The 24444-nt window shown below is 37.2% G+C and overlaps 1 protein-coding gene across 6 annotated transcripts in view; it reads left to right on the plus strand.

Moving 5' to 3' along the window:
• Positions 1-24444, plus strand: part of LOC307176345 (uncharacterized protein) — an 87909-nt gene that overhangs the window by 25110 nt on the left and 38355 nt on the right. For 5 of the 6 annotated variants that reach the window (XR_013824722.1, XR_013824723.1, XR_013824724.1 and 2 more), the window contains exons 2-3: positions 15274-15332; positions 16109-16185. Coding sequence is in view for 1 of the 6 variants with exons in the window: in XM_079902390.1 (XP_079758516.1) it covers positions 15274-15332; positions 16109-16115 (66 nt within the window). In the remaining 5 variants the exon portion in view is untranslated. Of the gene's footprint in view, positions 1-15273; positions 15333-16108; positions 19062-24444 lie in introns of those variants that run through there. The other variant, XM_079902390.1, reaches the window with a different exon arrangement.

Consider the following 24444-nt stretch of genomic DNA (forward strand, 5'->3'; position numbering starts at 1 on the left):
GTAAAAACCTAGATCAGTGGTTAAAAGAATTTATTGTGCATCAGAATTACCTGGAAGCCTTATAAAACAGTGATTTCTGGGTCTCGTTCCCCCTAATTCCTGATCCATTAGGTTTGGGGTAGAAGCCTGAGAATTGCTTTTCTAACAGTTTCATAGGTAGAGCCAAGGCTGCTGGTTTGGGGTCAAGCCATGTCCAGTGTGAGTGTGATGGTGTTTTATTCAGATTTGTGAGGAAAAGGAACTGCTTCTCTGCTGAGAGCCTAAGCACTAACCATCCCAAAGGGTGTTTGTGTGTCTGAGCTGTGATCATGCAGCACAAAAAACAGCTGATCCCGTTAGAGATGACAGAAATGGGGGGAAAGTTAAAACAAAAAACAACAAAAAACAGTCGAATTAAAAACAAGTCATTTATACACACGCATATATATGTATACACGCACATGCACATACACACTGTATATACACACATATATTATAGTAAGTTTTTTAGGTAAACTTTCATTTGATTATTAATTTGAATATCACATAAAGTATCTGATACGGGTCGTTACTTCCGGAGAACACATATTCATTATTATAGCAGAACTGATTTAAGCTGGGTGTAGTAGGGATAATAGTACCCACCTTGCCTGCTTCTCAGAATTATCACTATGAAAATCCATATGAAAGGTGTGAACATGCTCTGCGGGCATAAGATGTCATGGCGATGATTATCATGTACTTTACAACTGAGCACTGCTTTTCAGCGCTTTCATCTTCATCACCTCATTGACTGTTTTCAGGTATTTCAGTTCGCCAGGCTTATCTGTCCTCAGAGGTAGTCACCATGTAGGTAGTTCCTGGATAGTGGTTCATAGTCAACGGCTGAGCTTTTGCTCAAATCGCTTCTCCAATTTGTACCTTCTTCCTCATCTGTAGGGTAGAATTAATGCCTGTTCTACTGCTAACCTTAGAACTAGTTATAAAGCTAACTTGAGAAACTATGAAAACACGTTCAAGCCTCTGTTACATATGGCAATTGGTAATAATGAGTAAATTATAAATAAGCCTCAAAGAACAGGAAGCATGTTGTTTTCATCTGTCTATCCTAAGCACCTCATCACTTTATAAATTTTTCAAATGGATTGAGTTTATTAATTTAAATATCATTTTATCTTCTTCTTTTCCTTTTTTTAATCTCTGCTTTTTTTTTTTTAACATGAAGCATATAGAGGATGATCAGTATTATTGAATAGGTTGAAAAAGAGAATAGAATATCTTTTGGGGTATCTGGGTTTTTTTTTTCTTTCAATGTGGGCGTTTTCTGCTCCATAACCTTTATTATTGGTCTGTGAATTCTTGCCTTTTGCCAGCTTTTTTTTCCCAGTCCCACCCTGCTTCCCTTAAGACTTGGGGCATATAACCTCTCTGCTACTAGTCCAAGCAGCTTCCCTGCCTTAGATTTCTCTTAGAGGATGCAAAAACTAGGCCAACTGAGAAGTTATTTTTTTCCAGCATGTTTATCTTAAGTTACAAAATGGTATTTCTTAACTATTTTCTTACGTAGTCTAGTACAAGTTCCCGTACCCAGGAAATCTTCCTTATAATAATACAGTTGCCTCTCGGTATCTGTGGGGCATTTGTGCCAGGACCCACCACAGACTCCAAAATCTGCAGATGCTCAGGTCCCATAGCCAGTCCTCCACACCCATGCTTCCGTATGTGCAGATTCAGCCAACTGCAGATCTTGTAGTACTGTATGTATGTATGTACTGGAAGAAATCTGCATGTAAGTGCATCCGAGCAGTTCAAACTGTTGTTCAAATGTCAGCTGTACTTTTGAGGAATAATGTCTTCATTATGGGTTGTCACATTGAAGGGAATGTATTAGGTATCTAACTCGTTTTCAGCATTGTACTTGTGGGATCTATGGTATGACAGAATCTGTGGCACAATGTGGCCTGGCATACATTATATGTGGGTACTCAAAACTATCATTGACAGATTGATTTGGCAAACATTTCCAGTTTCTGCACAGTAGCACTATGCCAGCCAACAGTTCATACCCATGTCTGTCTGAACAGCAGATTGTTTGTATGAATCTAATGTGTGTTTTGCCCGTTCTTATAAAAATTTGTAAAGGGAAAAGTAAAGTGCTAACACTAGTAGTAAGAATGGTAGCTCTCAAGTATGTCATACATTTGTAACAAATACGGAAATCATTAAGCACACCAAAAATTGTTAATCTTTAGCCTCAGCTATACCTTCATTAGATTTGACCTGCTTACTCTGTTTCTGATGATGAATAAAAGGACAAAAAGAACATTTATGAAATATAGATTATATATTATAGTTTGTGTCTAGAAGATACTTTTTAATTATAGAATGTATTTCATAATGGATTTTCTTACAATACATTAAATTATTCAACTTCTGTACATTTAATTTTCAACCGTCTTCAAGAATACATCATAAGTGGACTTCCCTGGTGGTGCAGTGGTTAAGAATCCGCCTGCCAATGCAGGGCACACGGGTTCGAGCCCTGGTCCAGGAAGATCCCACATACCGCAGAGCAACAAAGCCCGTGCACCACAACTACTAAGCCTGCGCTCTAGAGCCCGCGGGCCACAACTACTGAAGCCCATGTGCCCTAGAGCCCACATGCCACAACTGCTGAGCCCATGCACCACAACTACTGAAGCCTGTGTGCTCTAGGGCCCGAGTGCCTCAACTACTGGGCCCATGTGCTGCAACTACTGAAGCCCGCACGCCAAGAGCCCGTGCTCTGCAGCAAGAGAAGCCACCGCAGTGAGAAGCCCGCGCACCTCAATGAAGAGTAGCCCCCGCTCGCTACAACTAGAGAAAGCCCGCACACAGCAACGAAGCCCCAACGCAGCCAAAAATAAATTTAAATAATAAAGTAAATAAAAACCAGCATTTTAAAAAAATTAATTTATTTATTTATGGCTGTGTTGGGTCTTCATTTCTGTGCGAGGGCTTTCTCTAGCTGCGGCAAGCGGGGGCCACTCTTCATCACGGTGCGCGAGCCTCTCACTATTGCAGTCTCTCTTGTTGCGGAGCACAGGCTCCAAACACGCAGGCTCAGTAGTTGTGGCTCACGGGCCCAGTTGCTCCGTGATATGCGGGATCCTCCCAGACCAGGGCTCGAACCCGTTTCCCCTGCATTGGCAGGCAGATTCTCAACCACTGCGCCACCAGGGAAACCCAAAACCAGCATTTTTTTTAAAAAAGTAATACATCATAAGCAAATGTATAACATTTGACAAAATTCCCTAATAACCCTGAAAAAAAGATTCTATGTATTACAGAATTATGTGTGAGTTAAATATAGTAGCTCTGATAAACATTTCTGTCATTTGATCAACCTTTAAAAAATATTAAACTGAGAACAGAAGGGGGATATTGTTTGAAGGAGAGAGTTGTAATCACTGGTTTATTGCAACATAATGTGCAGCATCCTAATTAGTCAAGTATCACGTGCCACCTAGGCATGAAATAACTATTGTTTCCTAATTTAAATCTGGAAATTTTCAATTGTAGAACAGCTTGAATAGCCTTCGTTGGAAGTAGCCACTGGGTTTTTTTTTTGTTTTTTTGTTTTTAAGGTATTTGTCTTCAGAAACAATGAAGGTCATCTTGTATCCATAGAGACCACATGCACTTTCCTCATTATTTCCAGCATTATTTCTGTGATGGGTAGAGTTATTTATGACATTTAAACCAAAAAATTTTTTTTTCAGAAAGCAACTTTAAATATTATCACACGGTAAATATCAATGACTGAAATTACTTACTCCATAGTTTCTCAAAGAAATTAATTAATATTAGAAAATTAGTAGCCTCTCAAAATTGTGTATATTGGCGTGTTCAGTAGTTATCCTGCGGGGGTGTGTGTGTGTGTGTTCATTTCTTGGAAATCATTGAAAATTGTAGACTCTAATTGTTTTAATTGGTTTTTTTCAAGAGACAGTAATTTCACATGCTTTAGATTAAAGCAAATCTTGGTTTCCGTGGAGTGCAGATTTTTTATATTTCACCTAGTCTTCCGTCTCTCTTTCAGGAAAGTGGTGTGGGAAACAAAATGGTTTCAGTGTATTATTGTTTTATAAACAAAGCCAAGGTCATGAGTTTGTTTACTTATTATCTACTTTGCTTTGTTCATTTCCATGGATTGCACATCCCTAACCTAAATCAGCTGGGGACAGGGGAAGAAAATATTAGACACTTAACTTGGTTTAGATCCGCTACCAGTAAAACCCACTGTATTAGCAATCTAAATTAGGACACTTTTGTTAATGAAGAGAGTCGCTTTTAATGATAATATCAGGGCAACAGTCATAAATTGGGACTGTTTCAGGCAGATGCATGGTCAGTCTGATCATTAGGGTTGTCATTCTAGTGTGGTGTTTATTATTAATTCTGAAACTCTGGGTTTAGGGAGAGAAAAGCTCATTTTTGCATGTAGCAAAGAGACAACGTATCTTGGAGGATAACTGGGTAAAATCTTTAATGTTACATATTTGCCAAGACAACTTCATAATGCATATTGTCTTTTGTAATTTATTTAGGAAAAAATTGCTGTTGATAAACTGCTTCTCTCTTGCCAATGAATAGCATCAACTTTATCATTTTTGTCCAAGATGTCACAGATAGCGTTCAGGACTAAAAAGCCTATCAATCATCAGATAAAGATGGTGACTGGCAACATTTGTGTTTATTCCTTCTGTTAATTTGTTGTCCAGAAAGTCTGTTGTTGTAAACATCCCCGACTGGAAGCTGTAAGACATAGCTAAGCTTTCAGTCAGATGTTTGCTGCTACCGGCTCTTCACAGGCATCGTTTCAGGATAGTTATATCTAAGAAGTAGAACAGGGGAGGCTATAAAATGTGTGGAAAAACACCGGGAATCTTTAGGTTTCTTCATTACTGCTCTCTGTGAGAATGCATGTTTTATGCGAGAGTTTAGTGTGGGATGCTGTCCTAAGAACAGGATATCCTGTAGCAGATACCATCTGAGCTTCCCAGACTTAAGATGCTGCTGCTGCTGGGCCTTAGAGAATTTAGTTAAAAAAATTTTTTTTTCCACTATGGGTTCTTATTTCTGTTTTTGCCCTGGCAGTGAACTTTCATTCTTTATTGCCTTTCCAAGTAGGCTAGAGTTTAACTTCCCAACAGTTCAGAAGACTGATTTCCTCCTTTAGAAATTCTGGAGACGTTACTGAGAGTACATTTATCACCACCACCCCACCCTACCGCTCAGCAGTACACAACCAAGACATTTCAGCTTTTTCTGTCGTGAAGAAGTGTACAAACTTCGTCTCTGGCCTCTCAGCCCCCTGCCCCCCCCCCCAACTTCCTGTTCTCCACCCGGAATGATGTCACAGCTCCTAGTCAGAACTGTCCTCTAAACACTTGCAGGACTTCAAACCACTGAGCCTGTTTACAACATTCACCATTGGTTATGTTTGTCTTACATTATTGAGTATATTTTCCTGAGTATTTTCAGGTTATCACTTGCCTTTTCTCTTCCTCATTAGAATGTTGATGCCTTGTGAGCAGGTGCACTGTATCTATTTTTTGTGTTCCCTCACAGTGCTGAGCAATACAGGGCTTTTCTCACAGGTGACATTCAGGGCAGACTATTGATAACGCATAATTTTACAGCAGCTCTTTTTCTGAGTTTTGAAATTTTGTTTTCTTATCTCTGTTTGTCTTTTAGACACTGGGAAACATTTCTATTTTATTGAAATCGTTCTCTTCCATAAAGCTTTGGTATTTTTATCATGTATTAATATTAAACTGCTAAACATCTTACTGTGTTAGGTTCAGTGCATAATTAAACCAAAAGGTAAAGTTCTTGCTGATTTTTTACATGCATATCTTCCTTGATTAGATCATAAGCTTTCTGAGGGTGAGGACATTATATCTTTATAATTACCAGTTTTCCTGCCATCTGTGTCCAGTAGAGCGCCTTGCCTGTATGGGACCCCACTGACAATTTTGTTTTGTTGCAGCAGTGTCTACTATTTGCTTATATCTTTTATACAGATATATAAAATGTAGCTGCCCAGATGTATTCGTGCTGCAGCACTGATTCTTAAATGCTCCTTTATGCTAGTTTACAAGACTTACGTGGCCAGAGTGGAGGGAGGTGGCGTAGGTAGTTGCTTCAGACACAGGTAGCTTTGCAAATTGAAGTATAATTTTCAAGCTTGGTGATTAGCATGCAGCAAGTATCCCTTCATACTCAAATCTTAATAAACGTGCTTTATTAAGAGTTGACCCTCTGATTTAGCACATTGGAGGCCTTGGGTTCCAGATAGCAGCAAACAGGGCCATTTGCTCTAAGAGCCCAGGCAGTGCTCCCTGGAAAGGCAGAAAGAGTCCTCTGGTAATAGGGTTATTTTGTTAGACAAGGTGACATTGTTTCCTACAAAAAATTTTGTTACATAGCTTTGAAATTCAGTAAGGTAGATAGAAGCTGCCTAGTTTAATAATTTGCCTAGCTGAATTTGAAAGACTTTTTAAAATGATAGCCCAGATCTATGCTAAAAGAAGGGTGGGTGTCCTGCACAAAGCTGTGACACTCTGCACAGCCGTCCACTCATCCCTGGATACTCAGGATTAATGTACAATCTATGTTACGTAACATTTGTTCCATGTTATTCTGCCCTAATGAGGTGAATCACAGACCATGTCAGCTTTAATTCTGGATGCCCTTGCTTCAGTACAACCTTTTAGTCATTTGCAGATGACTTCTTGATGTTTTAATTTGGAAGAACCACAAACTTCCCAGTGGCCTGCAAATTTAGCAATTGACTATACAGAACAAATGCTTTAAAATGTTAGAGAATTAGTGTTTGCCAGTGAACCTGTAACAGCTTATTTCTCCATGCTTTAACTTAGTATTGAGGAAGACGAGTGTGGTCTTTATTGACAGGTCTTAGAAACCTCAGGAATTCTTTACTAAGAAGATATTTTGATCTAGTTAATACTGAAAGTAAAACATTTTTGGTTACTGACTACCGTTTTCTGAAAATGACAGGTTTTTTCCTTAGCATTTGATTTGCGATTCCTTAGGGGTTACTTTTTTAAGCAGACAACTACAGAATTGTCTTCAAGTTCATTTCCAATTAGATATGCTCATGTACAAATATTCTTGGTTAAAATTACATTGTTGGACGGATCTTCATTGGTCTTGATGCCTGAGTCCCTTTTACGCAGAGCCAGAGGTGGCGTGGGGTGGGTGACCCGGAAGTGGGCGGTGAGCTTCGGATCCCAGCGTGCAGTCCTCATTGCATGCAGAGGGCTCTGACTGTGGCCCCTTCGGTTCCTCTGGTTAAAACTTTATTCACTGAGCGAATGTGCCTCTATTTGCTGTGTGTGTTCAGGGAAAAAAAAATTTCAAGTTTGAGTATCAGTCTGAACTTAATTACTTTTCAAAATTATGCTTTTTCAGGCTGTCTCTGCCACAGTTTCCCCAGCCTGGTTCATTATGGGTGGACATGTGATGGGTGTTTTGACATTGCCTTCCCCTCCTCCCCGCCGCCCCCCAATCTGTAGCATATGACAGACTTTCTAACAGTTTGATGTTCACTGCTATCTTTGCTCTGGCTTTCCAGCATATTTGGTGAAACAATTTAATCTTGAATCCACTGGTTTTCAAATATTAGCATGTATCAAAATTACTTGGAGGGGTTATTAATTAAAATACAGATTGCTGGGCCTTGCCAGAGCTTATCATTCAGTAGGTCTGAGGTGATGCTTGAGAACGTGCATTGTTTTTCCTAGATTCCCAAGAGCTGCTGATGCTGCTGTCCTGGGTCCAGGCTTTCAGAAGCACGGAGCTCATCTTACATTCTTTTCCCTGTTCGGTATTATGCCCAGTTAGCGACTGAAGAAAAATACGCATAAAATCCCCAACTTAAAAACATGTAGTAATCCAAAAGTTTGTTTTGAAAAAGGTTTGTTGGAAACCTGAGACCCATTGTTCTCCCAGAGAAAGCATCATATTAATTGTCTAGCCCACAAAACCTATTTGATTTGCAAAGAAAAGCAGAAGGAAAAAATAGTATTGCAGTGGAATACTTGAAACAAGAAAACAATATATTTGTAGAGAAAAAAAAAAAATGTGTGTGTTTAATCTTGAGAACTGGTGCTTCAGGGGAAGTAGCCCGAAGAGGACGAGAGAGGCCAGGTAGAGACGGGAGGTTCCTGAAGGTCCTGGAATGCCTCTGAAATTCCAGAGATTTTTAGAATTTGCTGGCAATGGTTCTTAATATTTAATTTTACTTACAAATTTGAGGATTTCCTCTTCGTTGGTGCAAGAGCACTGATCGGGCCACATATGCTTCGTAGAGGTATCGGTGGTAATATTTTCTTAATCAGAGGAGTGCAAAGAGACGAGGGATTTCTGAGAGGCAACTTAGCAACACTTGGGCCAGTAGAAGGTGTACTGAGATCAGAGTATGGGAGAGATGTTACTGAGGCGAACTTAACTGAATTATGAGTTGAGGGAGGAGATGGGGAGAGGCTCCAGGAGGGGGAAAGGAAATGAGGAAAAGGAAGGCTACAGCTAAGCTTTGAGCTCCTCAGAGGTGTATTGTTAACTTTGTCTTTTACCCAAAACAGGAATCTCCTTCCTGAGGAAGAATGGGTGATTGATGCATCGTCAAGGCCATCAGCCGGGTTCCTCTAAATGCAAGTTCAGTTGTTTTGAAGAGAGGGATATAGGAAGATGAGAGGCTGTAAAATCAGCCACATTTAGATTGGGAACATTTACAAGATGTTTGCTTACATTGCCATAAATTATTTCAGTGAAAAGAATGTCACTTCTGCCTTTTCCCTTGGAGTTTAAACTTTGTCTCAAAATACTTTTTGATTTGACTTTTGCCTCATTTATGTCAATCTTTGTAAGTCCTGCTTTAAACCAAGTTTTCAGTTCATGTAAACATCCTACACTCAGCTGTAATACATGGATCGGCTGGGAGGTGGATGTTTACTTCAGCTGACTTGGAATATCAGCCATTAACATTGATACAGGATTTGGCAAAAATAGTAGAGGCTTGATTTTTTTTAAATGTAATAACTATAAATTTTAATTACTGTCATATCTTTTCAGTTGTGTTATTGTATCTCTAACATGACATAAGACTCTGGGGTTTGGGGCAAAAGAATGTCTTGTTTGGTCGGTGACATCACATTTGTAGCCCTTTCGGTGTGCTCTGACAAGCAAGGGCTCTGATATTAGACATGTGTAGCCATCTGGGCTCTGCCAGTCAATTTGGTATGTGATTTGGAGGAGGGAATGGCGCTGTTTCACACCTTGGTGTTTTTCTCATCTGCAAAATAGGTATGGTATCCACTTCACAGGATTGTTGTAACGATCGACCTCTGTGATGAATGCAAAGTGGTTCATTCGTCAGTTCCTGTCACGTTAAGTCCTGATAAATGCTAACATGCTAGCTGTTGTTAATGCCAGCTATAATGCCTAATAATAGTACATAGCATATTTTAGGTGTTGAGTAAATAATTGCTGTTATGTTTAAAGTAGATCTAACTCATTTTTATTTTAGCAATAAAGATGATACCCACTTTCTGATTTAATGGAAATGGTTTGAATCTTTGAAATCACTGTAATTTAGTGGTAGAGTTTTGAAGCCCAGCTTCTTGAACTCATATCCTGGTACTGCCACTTACTAGCTAGGTTACTTGGGGGAAGTTATTACTCTCTCTGTTTCTTCTGTCTGCTAAATTGGGATTATAAGAGTACCTACCTAATAGGATTGTTATGAGATTAAACAGATTAATATTATAAATGAGTTAATACCAGTAAAGTGTTAGAATAAGTCCTGGTACATACTAAGCTCCTGAAAAACGGTAGCTATTATTATTGTTATTACTATTATTATTATTTTAAACATGTGTTTGTCGTCCTTTTTTCTCAGAGTATAGTTCTGCCATACAGTTGTAAATAAAGACAAGCTAATACCTGATAACTAGTTCTAGGTATGAATTGTTTGATTTCAATTATACTTTCATATTTCATGCTTTTATTAAAAACGCTCTACTTAAAATTAATTTTCTGTAACTTTGTTTTTCAACTCCATGAAATTAGCTCTACTTTTCTTTTTTTGGTGACACATCCACATTCAGTACAGATAAAACACAAAGCAAACAACAACCACAAAATCAAAATGACTCAAGAAGTACGTATTATTCTTTCTAGCAGCTTGGCAAGTATCCATAAACTCTTACCTGTGCCTAAATCCAGAATTAGAATTCATGTTTGCTGCTTCTCCTCTGGAAGATGTCTATGTGTTATGAAAAATTCACAATTAAATAAAAAATGTGAAGTCAAGGCAGGGAGACTTGTTCTTGAATAGGTGAGTGCTGTCTTTCTAACTGTATTCTATTTGTCCAATATACTAAAGTTTTAAATTTTTCTTTTTATTAAGTGGGAGCTGTTCTGTTATGTACTTGGATGTAAAATGTATATTTTGGTGAGTTCCACATGTTCATTTAAAACTTGTCAAGTGCTTAGGTTATTTTCTGATTTATAATACTTCAGGAGAAATATTGCAGTGCATTATGGAAGCATCATATAATCTAAGGGTAGTTTTATGAAATACATTTTTTCAGATTAAGCATGTGTAAGAGTTCCCCATCAGTTTACCTTTGAACCTCAGTGAACAAAATATAAAATTTTTCTTTCATATTCTCCAATATGAAAAAATATTTAGCATAGCATGTGGTTTAGGCTCCCAGATGGCCTATAGGTTAAATTCCTAATTTATAGTATTTTTTAATGTATTGCTTTTTTCTTTTGTTTAATAGCCCTGTATCTATATCTTTATATATAAGTATAAAGATATATCTTTATAAGTATATGAGATATACTTATAATAAGTATATAAGATATACTTTATATGTAAGTAAGATATATAAGATATATAAGATAATATAATACTTATATTATAAGTATATAAGATATACTTATAAAGTATAAAGATATACTTATATCTTTATAAGTATATAAAGTATATATACTTTGCTGATTATATTATGGGGTCTTTGATCATTTGGGCTATCAGCTTTGCCTCACCTGTTACCACTTAGAAAAAGCTCCACATGAAAGTTGAGTTATAGTTAAGTGAAAATTTTTTTTTCACTTTATCTTCTTTTAGTTAATACAGTAAATTATTCTGTTATACTGAGCTGTCTCCCACCCTTTAGAAAATACATGCCTTGATTTCTTTAAAAACCATACATTTATTAGAAATGTAAAAGAAATTTTTTTTTGATGAACATGTGCTTATCAGTTTTAAATGTTACCGAATCAGGTTAAATGTTAAAATATCCCCATTTCCCCCCCTTATTTTCCAATTGTCATTTTTTATTTAATTGATTGATAGAGCACATAATACAAAGTTGGATTTTTCAATAATATTTAAATATGTTCTGAAATTAAACTCCAACTATTTTCTATCAAGTTTGAAGATTTGATATCTCTCCTCATAATTATTTGTTATGCATTTGGCATAAATTATTTAACTTCTTCCTGTTTCATTATATCTTTTTCATTTCATCAGTTCCCAATAGTAGGATTTTATGGTTCCAAACAAATGTGTCCTTTGGCTTCAGTAATCGAAAAATGTCAGTTAAAATGGGGAATCTGATACACATGAGTTTACCTTTTAGTTCTGTTCATTTCAGTTTTTTAAAAAAGCAGTTCTACCATTAACATTAGCCTTAACTTCCTTTAATATTATGGAAAAGAACACATCCCAAGGGTGTCTGTATAATTTAATACACATTATTCCTGTGAGGCTGAGTAAAACTGTTCCGGGAATCAAAGTCTTAGCAGTAGAACCTGTTCAGTCACTTAACTGTCTGTCTTGGGACTAACCAGGTACAATTATAACTGGCTTAAAAGTTCTGACCTTTTCGTTGCTTATTTCAACGTGATTCTTTAAAGACTGTTAAGCTATGTGTTTAGTATTTGTCCTACTGTCTAAAAATATTTAAAAACAGGGTTTGGGCTATTTGTTTTGTTTTTTAAAAGTAGTTTGAGAAAGTTTCTTTGCTACTTGTTCTTCATGCAAGTTTTATAGGAGTTAAAATTCCCTGGGAAAATAAGGGTTTTTGCAGGGTTTCTTTGACTGAAAAAGTATAAAAGGTCTCTAAAGGTATACAGTTGTCTTAATTTTGACATAAATTTTCCTTATACTGTAGGTTATCTCTGAAAATTTTTGTTTTGGGTATCCTGTTTATATTTAATAATTGTTTAAAATTATGTAGTAATATAGTCAGTAGCACAAAAAGATTCCATGTTGACCAGAATACTGGGTTATTTTCAAGTAAAGGTATGAATATGAATGAGAAACAGAGTTTGGGAACTGGGTACTGGCAAATCCTTAATTTTCAGATAACTTTTTTTTTTAAGTTAACAATAACTCCTTTATAAAAAATATTTATTTATTAATTCATTATTTATTTATTTATTTTGGCCACACCGGGTCTTAGTTGTGGCGTGCGGACTTCTTAGTTGTGACGTGCAGACTCTTAGTTGCGGCCCGCATGTGGGATCTAGTTCCCTGACCAGGGATCGAACTCGGGCCCCCTGCATTGGGAGCGCAGGGTCTTACCCACTGGACAACCAGGGAAGTCCCTTCAGATAACTTTCTAAATGTGTGGTCATTCATTCTGTAATATTTAGAGTAAACGTGAAGAGTATATAAAAATATTCTCTTCACATTCACATACCACGGCCTGCCTTTTTCTTACACTCTGAATTATTAACAGTGGTGATCCTTCCAAGCTCTTGTTGTGTTTTTACACACATATACCTTGGTGATATGGGTGGGATTTATAATACCTTGAAATCATACTGTATATATATCTTATACTTTTTTTCATGCATTGGAGAACTTTCCATATCTATGCATCACATGCTTTTTTTTTAGTTCCATATATAGATATACCATAATGTACTTTTCCCTATTGGTGGAACCATAGGTTGCTCCAGTATTTCACTGTTTTAGGCAGTCTTGCAAAATACAGAATATTTTGATTCATATTTTGTGTGATTATTTCTACAAAACCATTTGTAAAGGTATAATTGCTGTGTCAAGGAACATGTCTATTTAAAATACTTACAGATACTGCAAAATTATTCTCCAAGGAGTCTGTGCCAGTTTATACTTTCACTAGCCATGTAAGAGAGTGCCTGTTTCCTCACATCCTTGCCCCAAAGCATTACCATTCTTGTTCATTTTTGCTGATCTGATGGTTGCAAAGAAGTATCTGTTTTTATTTTCATTCCCTTGTCTAAGAGTGAAGCTAATATCTTCACATTTTCATTGGTTTTCTTTCTTTCATTTTTATTTTTTTGATTGTATGTTCATGTCCTTTGCCCATATTTCTTGTGGTTTGTTAATTTGTTCTTATTGTTTTTTAGGAACTGTATGTATTTTAGATTTTTTTTCTTTCTAAGTTATTAAATGTGTTGCAGATACTTCCTCCTAATCTGTCATGTGTTTTTTAAAACTTTATTTTAAATCATTATGTAATTTTTGGTAACTTCTGAGTTTTGTTGTCTTAGGAAGGCCCATTCCACACTCATTGTTATAAATACATTATGCTGGGGACTTCCCTGGTGGTGCAGTGGATAAGACTCTGTGCTCCCCATGCAGGGGCCCAGGTTCGATCCCTGGTCAGGGAACTAGATCCCACATGCATGCTGCAGCTAAGAAGCCCGTGTGCCACAACTAGGAAGCTGGCGAGCCACAACTAAGGAACCCTGGAACCGCAATTAAGGAGCCCTCATCATTTCAAATTTTATTTTTAGTTACCCAAAGATTTCTTTTAAGACATTTATTCTGATCAATTTTTTTAAATCATAAAACTCATATAAAAAGGAAAGTCTGTTCTATCAGTTCTTCATCTTCGCATTGACAGTCCTTAGACCTTGGGTGTTCCCTTGAGTTTGTCACTCATTTTAATACATCTGTCGTTATTACTGTCTGAGTATTCATAAATACCACCGTGTATATGGAACACCTGTTACGGTACAGGTACTGATTACTTTTGTAATGTTCTCATCTAACCCTTGCAGCAGCCCTTTAGGTTTAGGGTAAGTGTTATTAGTATACTTTACAGTTCAGGAAACTGGGGCTCAGGAAAGTTAAGTTGCTTATAATCACAGAGCAGTTAAAGTGATGGAGATCCCTGACCTCAGAGCAAGTGTCCTGAGTACCATAAGTGGTTCATATATGCAGGCTGTGGGTCTCAGGCATTTGTGGAGATTAAAGAAATAAATGCATGGGAGAGATCTACTCTCAAATATACAGTCAATCTAGAAAGGAACATCTATAATTTTTTAAAGGCGTGTGATTCTAATTTTCATACCTTTCAGAACCAGTGTATGCTGTGCTACCAAATAAATGCTCACTTTTGTCATTTTCTTATTAATAAGTTTGCTGATATTCTTTGACTCCTGTCAATTTTCATATTGTTATTATTGTAGAATCAATAGAATTTATAATTGGGTCTTCACTTTAAGGTGGGAAATAAACGCAGTAGTACCGAGAATGTTGCATATCCATTCTCTCCATCTGTATGTTGAACCTAAACCACAACAGGTTTACTGTGCTCATGCGCACTAGCCATGAGCAGAGTCATCTACATTAGAATTCCAGTCAGTCTTTGTTTTTTTTTTTTTTTCCGAAGTCTTAATAGTCGTCCACCTTGAACCTTTAAAGTATATTTTAAAAACTGCACATACAATAAGAATGATAGAGTTTTATTATGACCCTAAGGAAGTTATTTCAGCTTTTTGTTTCCACACAAGCATTTAAAGTTTTCATTTCAAACTAAACAATGAAAAGTTTGTACTGTTTACTTATGTTTAAAAAAATGATTGAACAGATCCCAGGCAGCTCAGACAGGGCAGGTAGAAGGCTCCGAGGGCTGACATTAGGAAAACTAATCCAAGTGCTTAGAAAACTTGATGTAGCCATGCCATACAGGAATGTGTACTGTACAGTTGTAGGTAGAGCTCTGGGTAGACCAGAGTACAAGTCTTTTCTGAAGTTTTCAGGATATCTGGGATTTGAATTCATGCCTTGTATTTGTTTTCGTATGTAATAGGTTGAGTATGTAAGAAGCAGTGTTCATAAAAGCTGGCAAACCTGTTTTACTTGTTTCTCAATCTTTTCAGATCATTGCTTATAAAACACTGACATTTACAGTAAATATTTTGTTTTAAATACAGGCTAACACTATCAAACTGTGTGTCCTTGCGCTGCACTCATTTAATGACCTCGCCCTTTGGTAAGTTGGCATGTGGTTTGAGGTGGCTTTCGGTGATGGAGAGTTTGAAGGAGTTAAAGGGAAAAGCAGGAAGAGAATAACATTTTCAGGGAAATGTGATCATACAATGGACAGGCCCTTGAGAGGATAAGAGATTATCTCTATCTTTATTATGTGACCTTTGGCTAATTCCTGAAGCATACTCACTTCATATGCCTTGTATGTAAATGATAACATTACAGTTTTATAAGTCCCTTTATCTCTGTGACTCCAGTGATCTGTTTTATTGTGTGTTTGCGTATGTCAGTAGCTCACAATATTTAGCAGATTGAGTTCTAGGTCAAACCACCTGGATTCATCTGTAAAATGGGGTTACCTATCTCCTAAATTGCAGTGATAATTCAATTAGATAATCCAGATAATCACTTAGCACACTATCTGGCACATACTAAGCCCTCAGGAGATAACTCACTCTTCAAAACTCAGTTCAAATGTCTTAATATTACCTGGATCTTGGACCTTCCAGGTAAAAGGGAGGGAGGGTTCTTATCTTTGTGTCATAAATATGTCTTTTACTATCTTCTAGTTTAGCACTATCACTGGTACTAAAATTATCACTAATTTATTTACATGTGTATTTCTCCTCTTAAATTATGAGCCCCTTGAAGACAGAAACAAGTTTATCTTCATAAATTCAGTGTCTGACATTATAAATTTTGTTGAAAGAAGAAAATTTTATTCTTGTTTTTCTTTTATTTTTAATTGAATTTTTTTTTTTTTTTAATTGCGGCGTGCAGGATCTAGTTCCCGGACCAGGGGTCGAACCTGGGCCCCCTCCATTGGGAGTGCAGACTCTTAACCACTGGGCCACTAGGTAAGTCCCTATTCTTGTTTTTAAATACGGTCTCCTCCCTCTCTCAATGGAAGATAAGCTTGGAGCAAAGGTGTCCAGTAGAAATGTTCTCAGAAATCCTGGGCATGTTCTCAAAACACTTTTTTTAACAGCTATTTAATTGCCACTGTACTGCCAAGGATTAAATCAGTTTTTTACTTTGCTCCTTCACAGTGTTTTCGTTATAAAAAATTAAAGTAAGAAAATGACTGCCAGGTGGAGAAAACTGTCCACTAAAGAATTGTATAAAGGCATCATAATGGCAGTATAAAAGAGTTGATCTTGGAATCAAGGCCTTGGGTTCATGTTATAGCATCTGCTACTTTCTAGCCATATGACAGTGATCAGTGATTTTGTCTCTCTGGCTCTACAAAGTGGGAGTACTTCATGTTACTTGTAATAGCAAGAAGAATAGACCATAGGATGTGAAGGGTTACAGTTAGTCCTCTGGTAGTGCTCTGGTTTCACAAGTCTTTTCTAAAGTTCTTAGAATGATTAATAGGAGGTAATATTCATGCAGTACCAGCGCTATGCCTGCTTAATAGAAGACACTCAATTATTTCTTGAATGGAGTTAGTTTCAGTTGATACTATATATACCCTTTAAGTTTGAAAAAAGCCAACTTATTTTATCATGTACACAATTGTTTACTGTTAAAAGTGTTTAAATTAATTGTACCCTTGGTTACATGTTGAAAAACAGAACTGAAATGTTAAGTGGTGACCAAGTAATTATACTTCCATCATGCTAATGTTGTAGGGAAGAATAAACAAAAACAGCAAAGGCATACCCAAGAATTAAGTTGCACAATTAAAGGTTAATATTTCCTCAACACAAAAATGCAGGTCTCTACTTCATCTTACTCTCCTACAGTTAATTTTTGATAACTCGAGACACACACTGAAAACATTAAAGCCAACTAGGTCTTCACTGATTACATTTTCCTTAGAAAAGGTGGAAGTGTAGAGAGAATTATTCTTATTACTACTGATACAGATAAAATTGGCTGGTTATTAGATGCCTTTCAGTGTAGTGGTTATGGTATATGAAGCTCTGTTGCCTGTGAAAGTTTTGTCCAAATCACTTCCCAGTTGACTCAAAACCCCCCACTTGTAAGTTCTCCTTTCCCTGTTCTTATTGGTTTTCTACCTTCATACCTTTTTATGAAATAAACATTTTCTTCCAACTCTCAGTTTGTGTTTTCTTCATTTGTTCTGCTTTTCAAAGTGCACCAATTAGTGATTGAATTTTACTGCAGTGTAATAGAAAACTGCAAATCAGTGGCTTCAAATGGTGGTTTATTGTTTTACCTTCTCACATAGTTTGTTTCCAGGAATCTTGGTGGCATGGCAGACTGAATTAACATAAACCTTGCTACCACCACCATCCCATAGCTCCAAACTCAGAAAGATGCCAAATAAAACATAACATATACACGCAGCTGACTGCAAAAGAAAAGAAAGGAAATACCAATTGCCAAAAGTGAAGAGAAAACAAAGCCAAAGTAGTAAACGGAGGCACTGAAAGCGGCTCTGACCTGCAGGGTTATCATCTTGGCTAAGAGCCTCCCCAGTGAACTCTGGGACTTTTAACAGTGAGACATGACCTGACAATTCAGGGAAGGTGGGACTGAGACCTCTGCAGGAAGCCAAGACCCTAGAAGGCACTGCAGCCTCAGGAAGTGGGGCGCAGAGCTCTGCACAGCAGCCTGGGGGCTGCAAAGCAGCTTCTGAACCTAAGACTAGGTGGAGGGAAAGGAAGATTTCCGTGACAAAGAGCTGAAATGTCAGTTACAGTCTTGCTCTCACAGTATCCAGGCTTAGCTTAAAAATTATTGTGACCACCTCCTTAATGTGCAGGGCACAGTAAGGTTCTGGTGGTAAAGCAATGAATAAAACAAATTTCTGCCCTCTTGGTGCCTCTCTTCTAGTGTCACTGGGAAGAAATTTACTATTTCAGACACTTGATAATTTTTGAAATGACAGGAATAAGCTAGAATACAGCATAAAGGAGATGGGGAAAAAATGAAAGATTGACACAAGTAAGATCCAGTGTACATATATATTTTAGGAGTTTTAAGCAGGAGGAAATAATAGAACTGGGGGTGAGGCAGTTGTGAACTGACCTAAGGCAATGTATTCGTGTACAACCCTTGGTAGATAATAGTACCCACTGAATGCCCACCCACCCCAAACACACTCCTGCCCCCAGATCGCCCCCTAACAGCCAGGTTATAATGAAGGCAGTTTCTCACCAACTTCTGTCACCAATACAGATATTAAGTAAGCCCCCCCCAAAAAAAAAAAAAATCTTACTGCCTGTTCTGCAGGCTAAAGGAAGTTGTTCTCTGCCCTTTGAGATGCTCTAACCACCTTGCCTGAAAGTTCCCTTCAAGAAGCAGAATTCTGTTACCCTGAACAAAACCTGTGTTCATGGCCGGACACTGAGGACCTTTCAGGGGATTATATTAGGACATCTTCCCAAATGGTAAGGTCTACAGACCAAGCTGGATTCTTTGTCCTGTTCTTGCAGGGTGGGCGTGCAACTCTACTTTTAGCCAATCCGCATAATCTTGAAAACCTTTAACCATCAGGAGCCAATTTTTGCAGTTCATCATTCTAGTTAACAGGCCACTAATTTCACCAATAAAAATTTCTGACCTTTAGTATGTAAATTAGCAAAGCATTATATGTTGGTCAAGAGACAGACAACAGTACCTAGGGAAGTTGCCTCTGGATTATGGTTTCTCTAATTAGAGTGTGAGCTGATCATCCTGGACTGTACTTTCTTGGTCAGAATACTAGCAGGACCTACGTGACAACTTTACATGAGTAACTCGTGCCACAAATGCTGGATTATTTAACTGTAAATTACAGATATCTTAACAGCTACATTGGAAGAGATAAGTGGCTAAGAAGCTTCCAGAATTGATCAAAGACATTGTATCAGGAATGATATTTGTCTTGTAAAAGAACCAAAGTAAGAACGGTGCTTAAACTGTTAGGGTTTACTTTTCTTTCACATGTTGGCTGTCCAGGTGTCCAATACAGTAGCTCCACAAGGTCAGTGGGGCTCCAGGCTTTTTCTGTTCTTTCCTTATGACCCACCATCTTTAGTGCGTGGCTTCCGTCCTCGTGAAGAGATGGCAGCTGCAGTGCTCACATTCCAGATAAGAAAGAAGAGGCAAGGGCAAGATACACTGCAAATATGGCAAAATAAAGACTTTCCAGGAAAAATAAGAATTTGTCACCAGTAGGCATACACTGGAAGAAATGTTAAAGGATATTCTTCAGGCGGATGCAAAATGACCCCAGATGAAATCTAGAAGTGAGGGAATAAATGAAAAGCAATGGAAATGGTAGATGTGTAAATGTAAATATAACTAAAACTGTGGGATTTAAAATATCTGTAGAATTAAAATACATCATATAATAACAAAAGACACGGAGAGTAAATGGAATTAGTTCTCTCAGGTTCTAGCAATTGGTAAGTGATAAAATTAATACTGTTATTAGACTGTAAAGTCAAGGAGGCATGTTATAATCTTGAGTTGAGCACTAAAAGTACAATAGAATGTGTATCGAACACTTTAATAGAGGATAAAATATAAGAAGGCAAGAATGGAAAAGGGAACATAAAACAGGTAAGTCAGATTTTTAAGTTGCAGAATATAAACCCAAACACGTAAAGTGATTCATTACTTGAATTAAAGTTGAAAAATTATCAGCTGAATCAATATCCCACTACACACTTCTTACAAGAGACAAAACTCTAAGATCACATAAAACAACCAAATGGAAACAGTATAACTATAGTTTTATCCCACACAGAGATTTAAGGCAAGAAGCATCTCTAGAGATAAAAAGGACATTTTAAAGTGGTAAAGGAATTAATGCACCCAAACCACACAATCCTAAATGTGTTTGTTCCTAGGACAAATGTAAAATATATAGAGCAAAAGTGATAGGAGAGGGGAAATAAGTAAATCCTGAATTATAGTTAGTAACTTTTACACAGCTTCTGCAATAGCTGATAGAATAATCAGACCAAAAGAAAAAAAATCGGGATACAGAAGATCTGAACAATACCATTACTAAACGTCAACTAATTTATGTATGCTGAACACGTGATCAAAAAGGCATAATTCAATTTCTTCAAGTAAATGTTGAACCATCTACCAAAGTTGACCCTTTGCTGAGTCTTAACACAAACCTCTACAAATTGTGAAAGATCAAAAGCCTTCATTCTGTATTCCCTAACATGGGAATTAAGCTAGAAACCAGTAACAAAAAGATGGCTAAAGAAACCCCAACTTGGGGTTGGAAATTAAGTAATACATTTGAAAACAATATCTGGGTCAAAAAAATTTTTTTAAATATGTTGAAGTGAACAGTAACAAAGCTACCAAAACTTGTTTCAGCTAAAGCAGTGTTTGTAGGGAAATTTATAGCCTTAAGTGTGTATATTAGAAAAGAAAAAAGGTTGAAAATCAATGACCTAAACTATTTTCAGGAAGCTAGAAAAAGAAGAAGAATGAAAAATAAAAGGTGTAAGGTCAATGAAATAAATAGCATACAACAGAGAAAGTCAACAAAGCCAAAAGTTTGGTTCATTGAAGTCTAATAGCAATAATAACCACTATTGTTTAACATATTTGAGATCCTAGGCAGTGAAATGAGGCCTGAAATAACAGCATAGGTTTTGAAAGGAGGAAATAACACTATTTATAGACAACTGCTATTGTGCATAGAAAATTGAAAGGAATTTATGAACAGAATAATTTAGCAAGGTTGCTGCATACAAAGTCAATATACAGAGACCAATTGTATTTATGTCAGAAACAAAGAAATAGAAGTTGTTAAAATGATACAATTTACCCTAGCGTAAAATATCAAATACCTAAAAATAAAGTTTTGAAAGAAAATCATAATATTGAGAGAAATTTGAAAAGGTCTAACTTCACAGTTATCAAAATCCCAGCAGGATGTTGAGAAATCAACCAACTGACAGAAATGCAAAGGACAAGACTATCCAAGGTAAATGAACAACAACAAAACTGAAAATATTTCACCAACAGATATTAAGACCTGTTATAAAGCTATAGTTATAATTATGGCTGTAAAGTTGGTTGGCATAAGGATAGATAAATAGACCAATGTAACAGAAAGCCTAGGCACAAATCCACAAATATAGATGATCTGATTTATGACCAGGGGACATCATTGCAATGGGTGAAAAGATGGTGTTTTCAATAAATAGTGCAGAGTCAGATATCCATATGAGAGAAAAAAAAAATTATCTAGACCCCTTCCAGACACAAGGCAGAAAAATCAGTTCCATATGGAATATAGTCTAAATGTGAAAGGAGAAATAAAACATAGGAGAATATCTTAATGATTTGGGGCAGGCAACAATTAAAGTACATAGAAGCATAAAAGGAAAAAGGTTTTAAACTAATCTATGGTGAGTTACCACTACCCTGGCAAAAAAAATTTTTTTCAATAAAAAAGACAATATAGGCTTCCCTGGTGGCGCAGTGGTTGAGTGTCCCCTGCCTGCCGATGCAGGGGACACGGGTTCGTGCCCCGGTCCGGGAAGATCCCACATGCCGCGGAGCGGCTGGGCCCGTGAGCCATGGCCGCTGAGCCTGCGCGTCCGGAGCCTGTGCTCCGCAACGGGAGAGGCCATAGCAGTGAGAGGCCCGTGTACCGCAAAAAAAAAAAAAAAAAAAAGACAATATAAAAGAAATAAGATATGAATAAGGATATAGTTAAGATTTTTTTTAATGACAAAACTTGTGAATTTTTGTGGATAAATTTGAAATTTTAGTTATTTTTTAAATGAGGATCGTTGTGTGTATATAAAATAACACTAAATCTGAATCTTTTTAAAAATCTACTCCCAAGTAATCCACCAGATCTAAATGGCTTATGATGTGGTCTGTTAAACCTTCAAGAAACAATCTTTTTAAATATAGCAGTAGACAATTTTTAGAAAGGGGGAAGGATGGGGGAAGCTCAACTATTATACTAAAGTCAAATGGGATATGTGAGGGAAAAAATACTATACTTCAGTCTCTTATGAACATGGCTGAACTAGCCTGAAAATTAGCATTTCAAATTCACCAATTAAAATTCACTCATTGTGACAAAGTAAAATTTATTGCCAAAGTGGGAGAATGGTATGCATTGGAAAAACTTTTCATATAATATGCACATTAATAGATTAAAGAGAAAAATCATATTATCATCTCAATGAATGCAGGAGGAAACAACAAAGTGCAACACTCATTTTAAAAATCAACCAAATGGGGCTTCCCTGGTGACGCAGTGGTTGAGAATCTGCCTGCCAGTGCAGGAGACACGGGTTCGAGCCCTGGTCTGGGAAGATCCCACATGCCGCGGAGCAACTAGAGCCCGTGAGCCACAACTACTGAACCTGTGCGTCTGGAGCCTGTGCTTCGCAACAAGAGAGGCTGCGATAGTGAGAGGCCCGCGCGCCGCGATGAAGAGTGGCGCCCGCTCGCCGCAACTAGAGAAAGCCCTCGCACAGAAACGAAGACCCAACACAGCCAAAAATAAATAAATAAATTCATTAATTAAAAAAAAATCAAATGAAACATCCTCTTGGTAGATTATGAATAGACAGAAGCTTCCTTAGTATGATAAACGATAACTAAAAACCCATGTTTAACATGACGAGTTAATGGTATAACTTCAGAGATGTTCCTTTAAAGTCAGCAGTAGGACAAGGATGGCTACTGTGCATCTGTTTCACATTGCACTGAGATCTTGTCCAGTGCAGTAAGATTAAAAGAAGAAATAGGCATATGGATTGGAAAGTAAGAAACAATTACTGTTAGTGGGCAAGAAAATTATTTGAAAGTTCAAGGGAAATTACAAAGTATTATAACTAATATGAAAGTTGAGGGTTTGGGGATATAAGACCAATATGCAAGAATAAGTAGTGCTCGTTTCCACTCGAAACAGTCTATTTAGAGTCTTCCCTGGTGGCGCAGTGGTTAAGAATCCGCCTGCCAATGCAGGGGACACGGGTTTGAGCCAGGGTCTGGGAAGATCCCATATACCGCGGAGCAACTAAGCCTGTGCGCCACAACTACTGAGCCTGCGCTCTAGAGCCCACGAGCCACAACTTTTTTTTCATTAGTAAAATTGAAATTACACATTGTTTATAACAACAGTTCCACATGTAAGTTTTTACAACACTAAAGTTCTGCATCATACTTAGGTTTAGAAATTATTGAACACTTGAAGCTTGTTATAGACATTTGTAGCAGGGAAGTAGAAGATTGAAGTGCTTTTTCCAAAATCTGGGAAATCACACTGATGTTTTCATTGATTAAAAAAAAAATAGCTCTTGATAGAAAAAAGTCTAATATTTTTTGTTTTAAATCCAGCTACCTTTGAAGATATTAACAATAAATACAGTTTGTGAACTACCAGTGTCTCCTACATTGGTCATGCTTTGACTTTCCACAATTATGTAAGACATTGCGTAACTTTGACATTCATTCAGACGAAGGTTCAGTTCAGATTAAGAGAAAATTTGTGTACAAATTAATTTGACAAAAGACGTTCCTTCACATTTAATAGCAGAATAACACAACAGAGCAACATGTTGCTTGTGATAAAATATGTATACTCAAATTTAATATCTCTTTGAGACCTTTGCTTTAATCTGTTGGTATCTAACACAGATTTTATATTTAGTTCACTAGTTGTAAATTCACTTTCCTTATTAAGAAAGGCTGAGATTTTATAGTCCTACATCTAAATACATAATTTTTATTTTATTTATTTTTTATAAATTTATTATTTTTTTTTTGGCTGCACTGGATCTCTTGCTGTGCACGGGCTTTCTCCAGTTGCGGCGAGCAGGGGCTACTCTTTGTTGCTGTGCGCGGGCTTCTCATTGTGGTGTCTTGTTGCAGAGCGTGGGCTCTAGGCACGTGGGCTTCAATAGTTGAGGCACGCAGGCTCAGTAGTTGTGGCTAACGGACTCCAGAGTGCAGGCTCAGTAGTTGTGGCACATGGGCTTAGTTGCTCTGCGGCATGTGGGATCTTCCCAGACCAGGGCTTGAACCCGTGTCCCCTGCATTGGCAGGCAGATTCTTAACCACTGTGCCACCAGGCAAGCCCTAATTACATAATTTTTAAGTCCAAGTGATAAGCATTATAGATTGATTTCCTTTTTAAAGAGAGTCACATATTTCTAATTTCA

The sequence above is a fragment of the Stenella coeruleoalba genome (genome assembly GCF_951394435.1).
Source record: "Stenella coeruleoalba genome assembly, chromosome: 17".
NCBI lineage: Eukaryota > Metazoa > Chordata > Mammalia > Artiodactyla > Delphinidae > Stenella > Stenella coeruleoalba.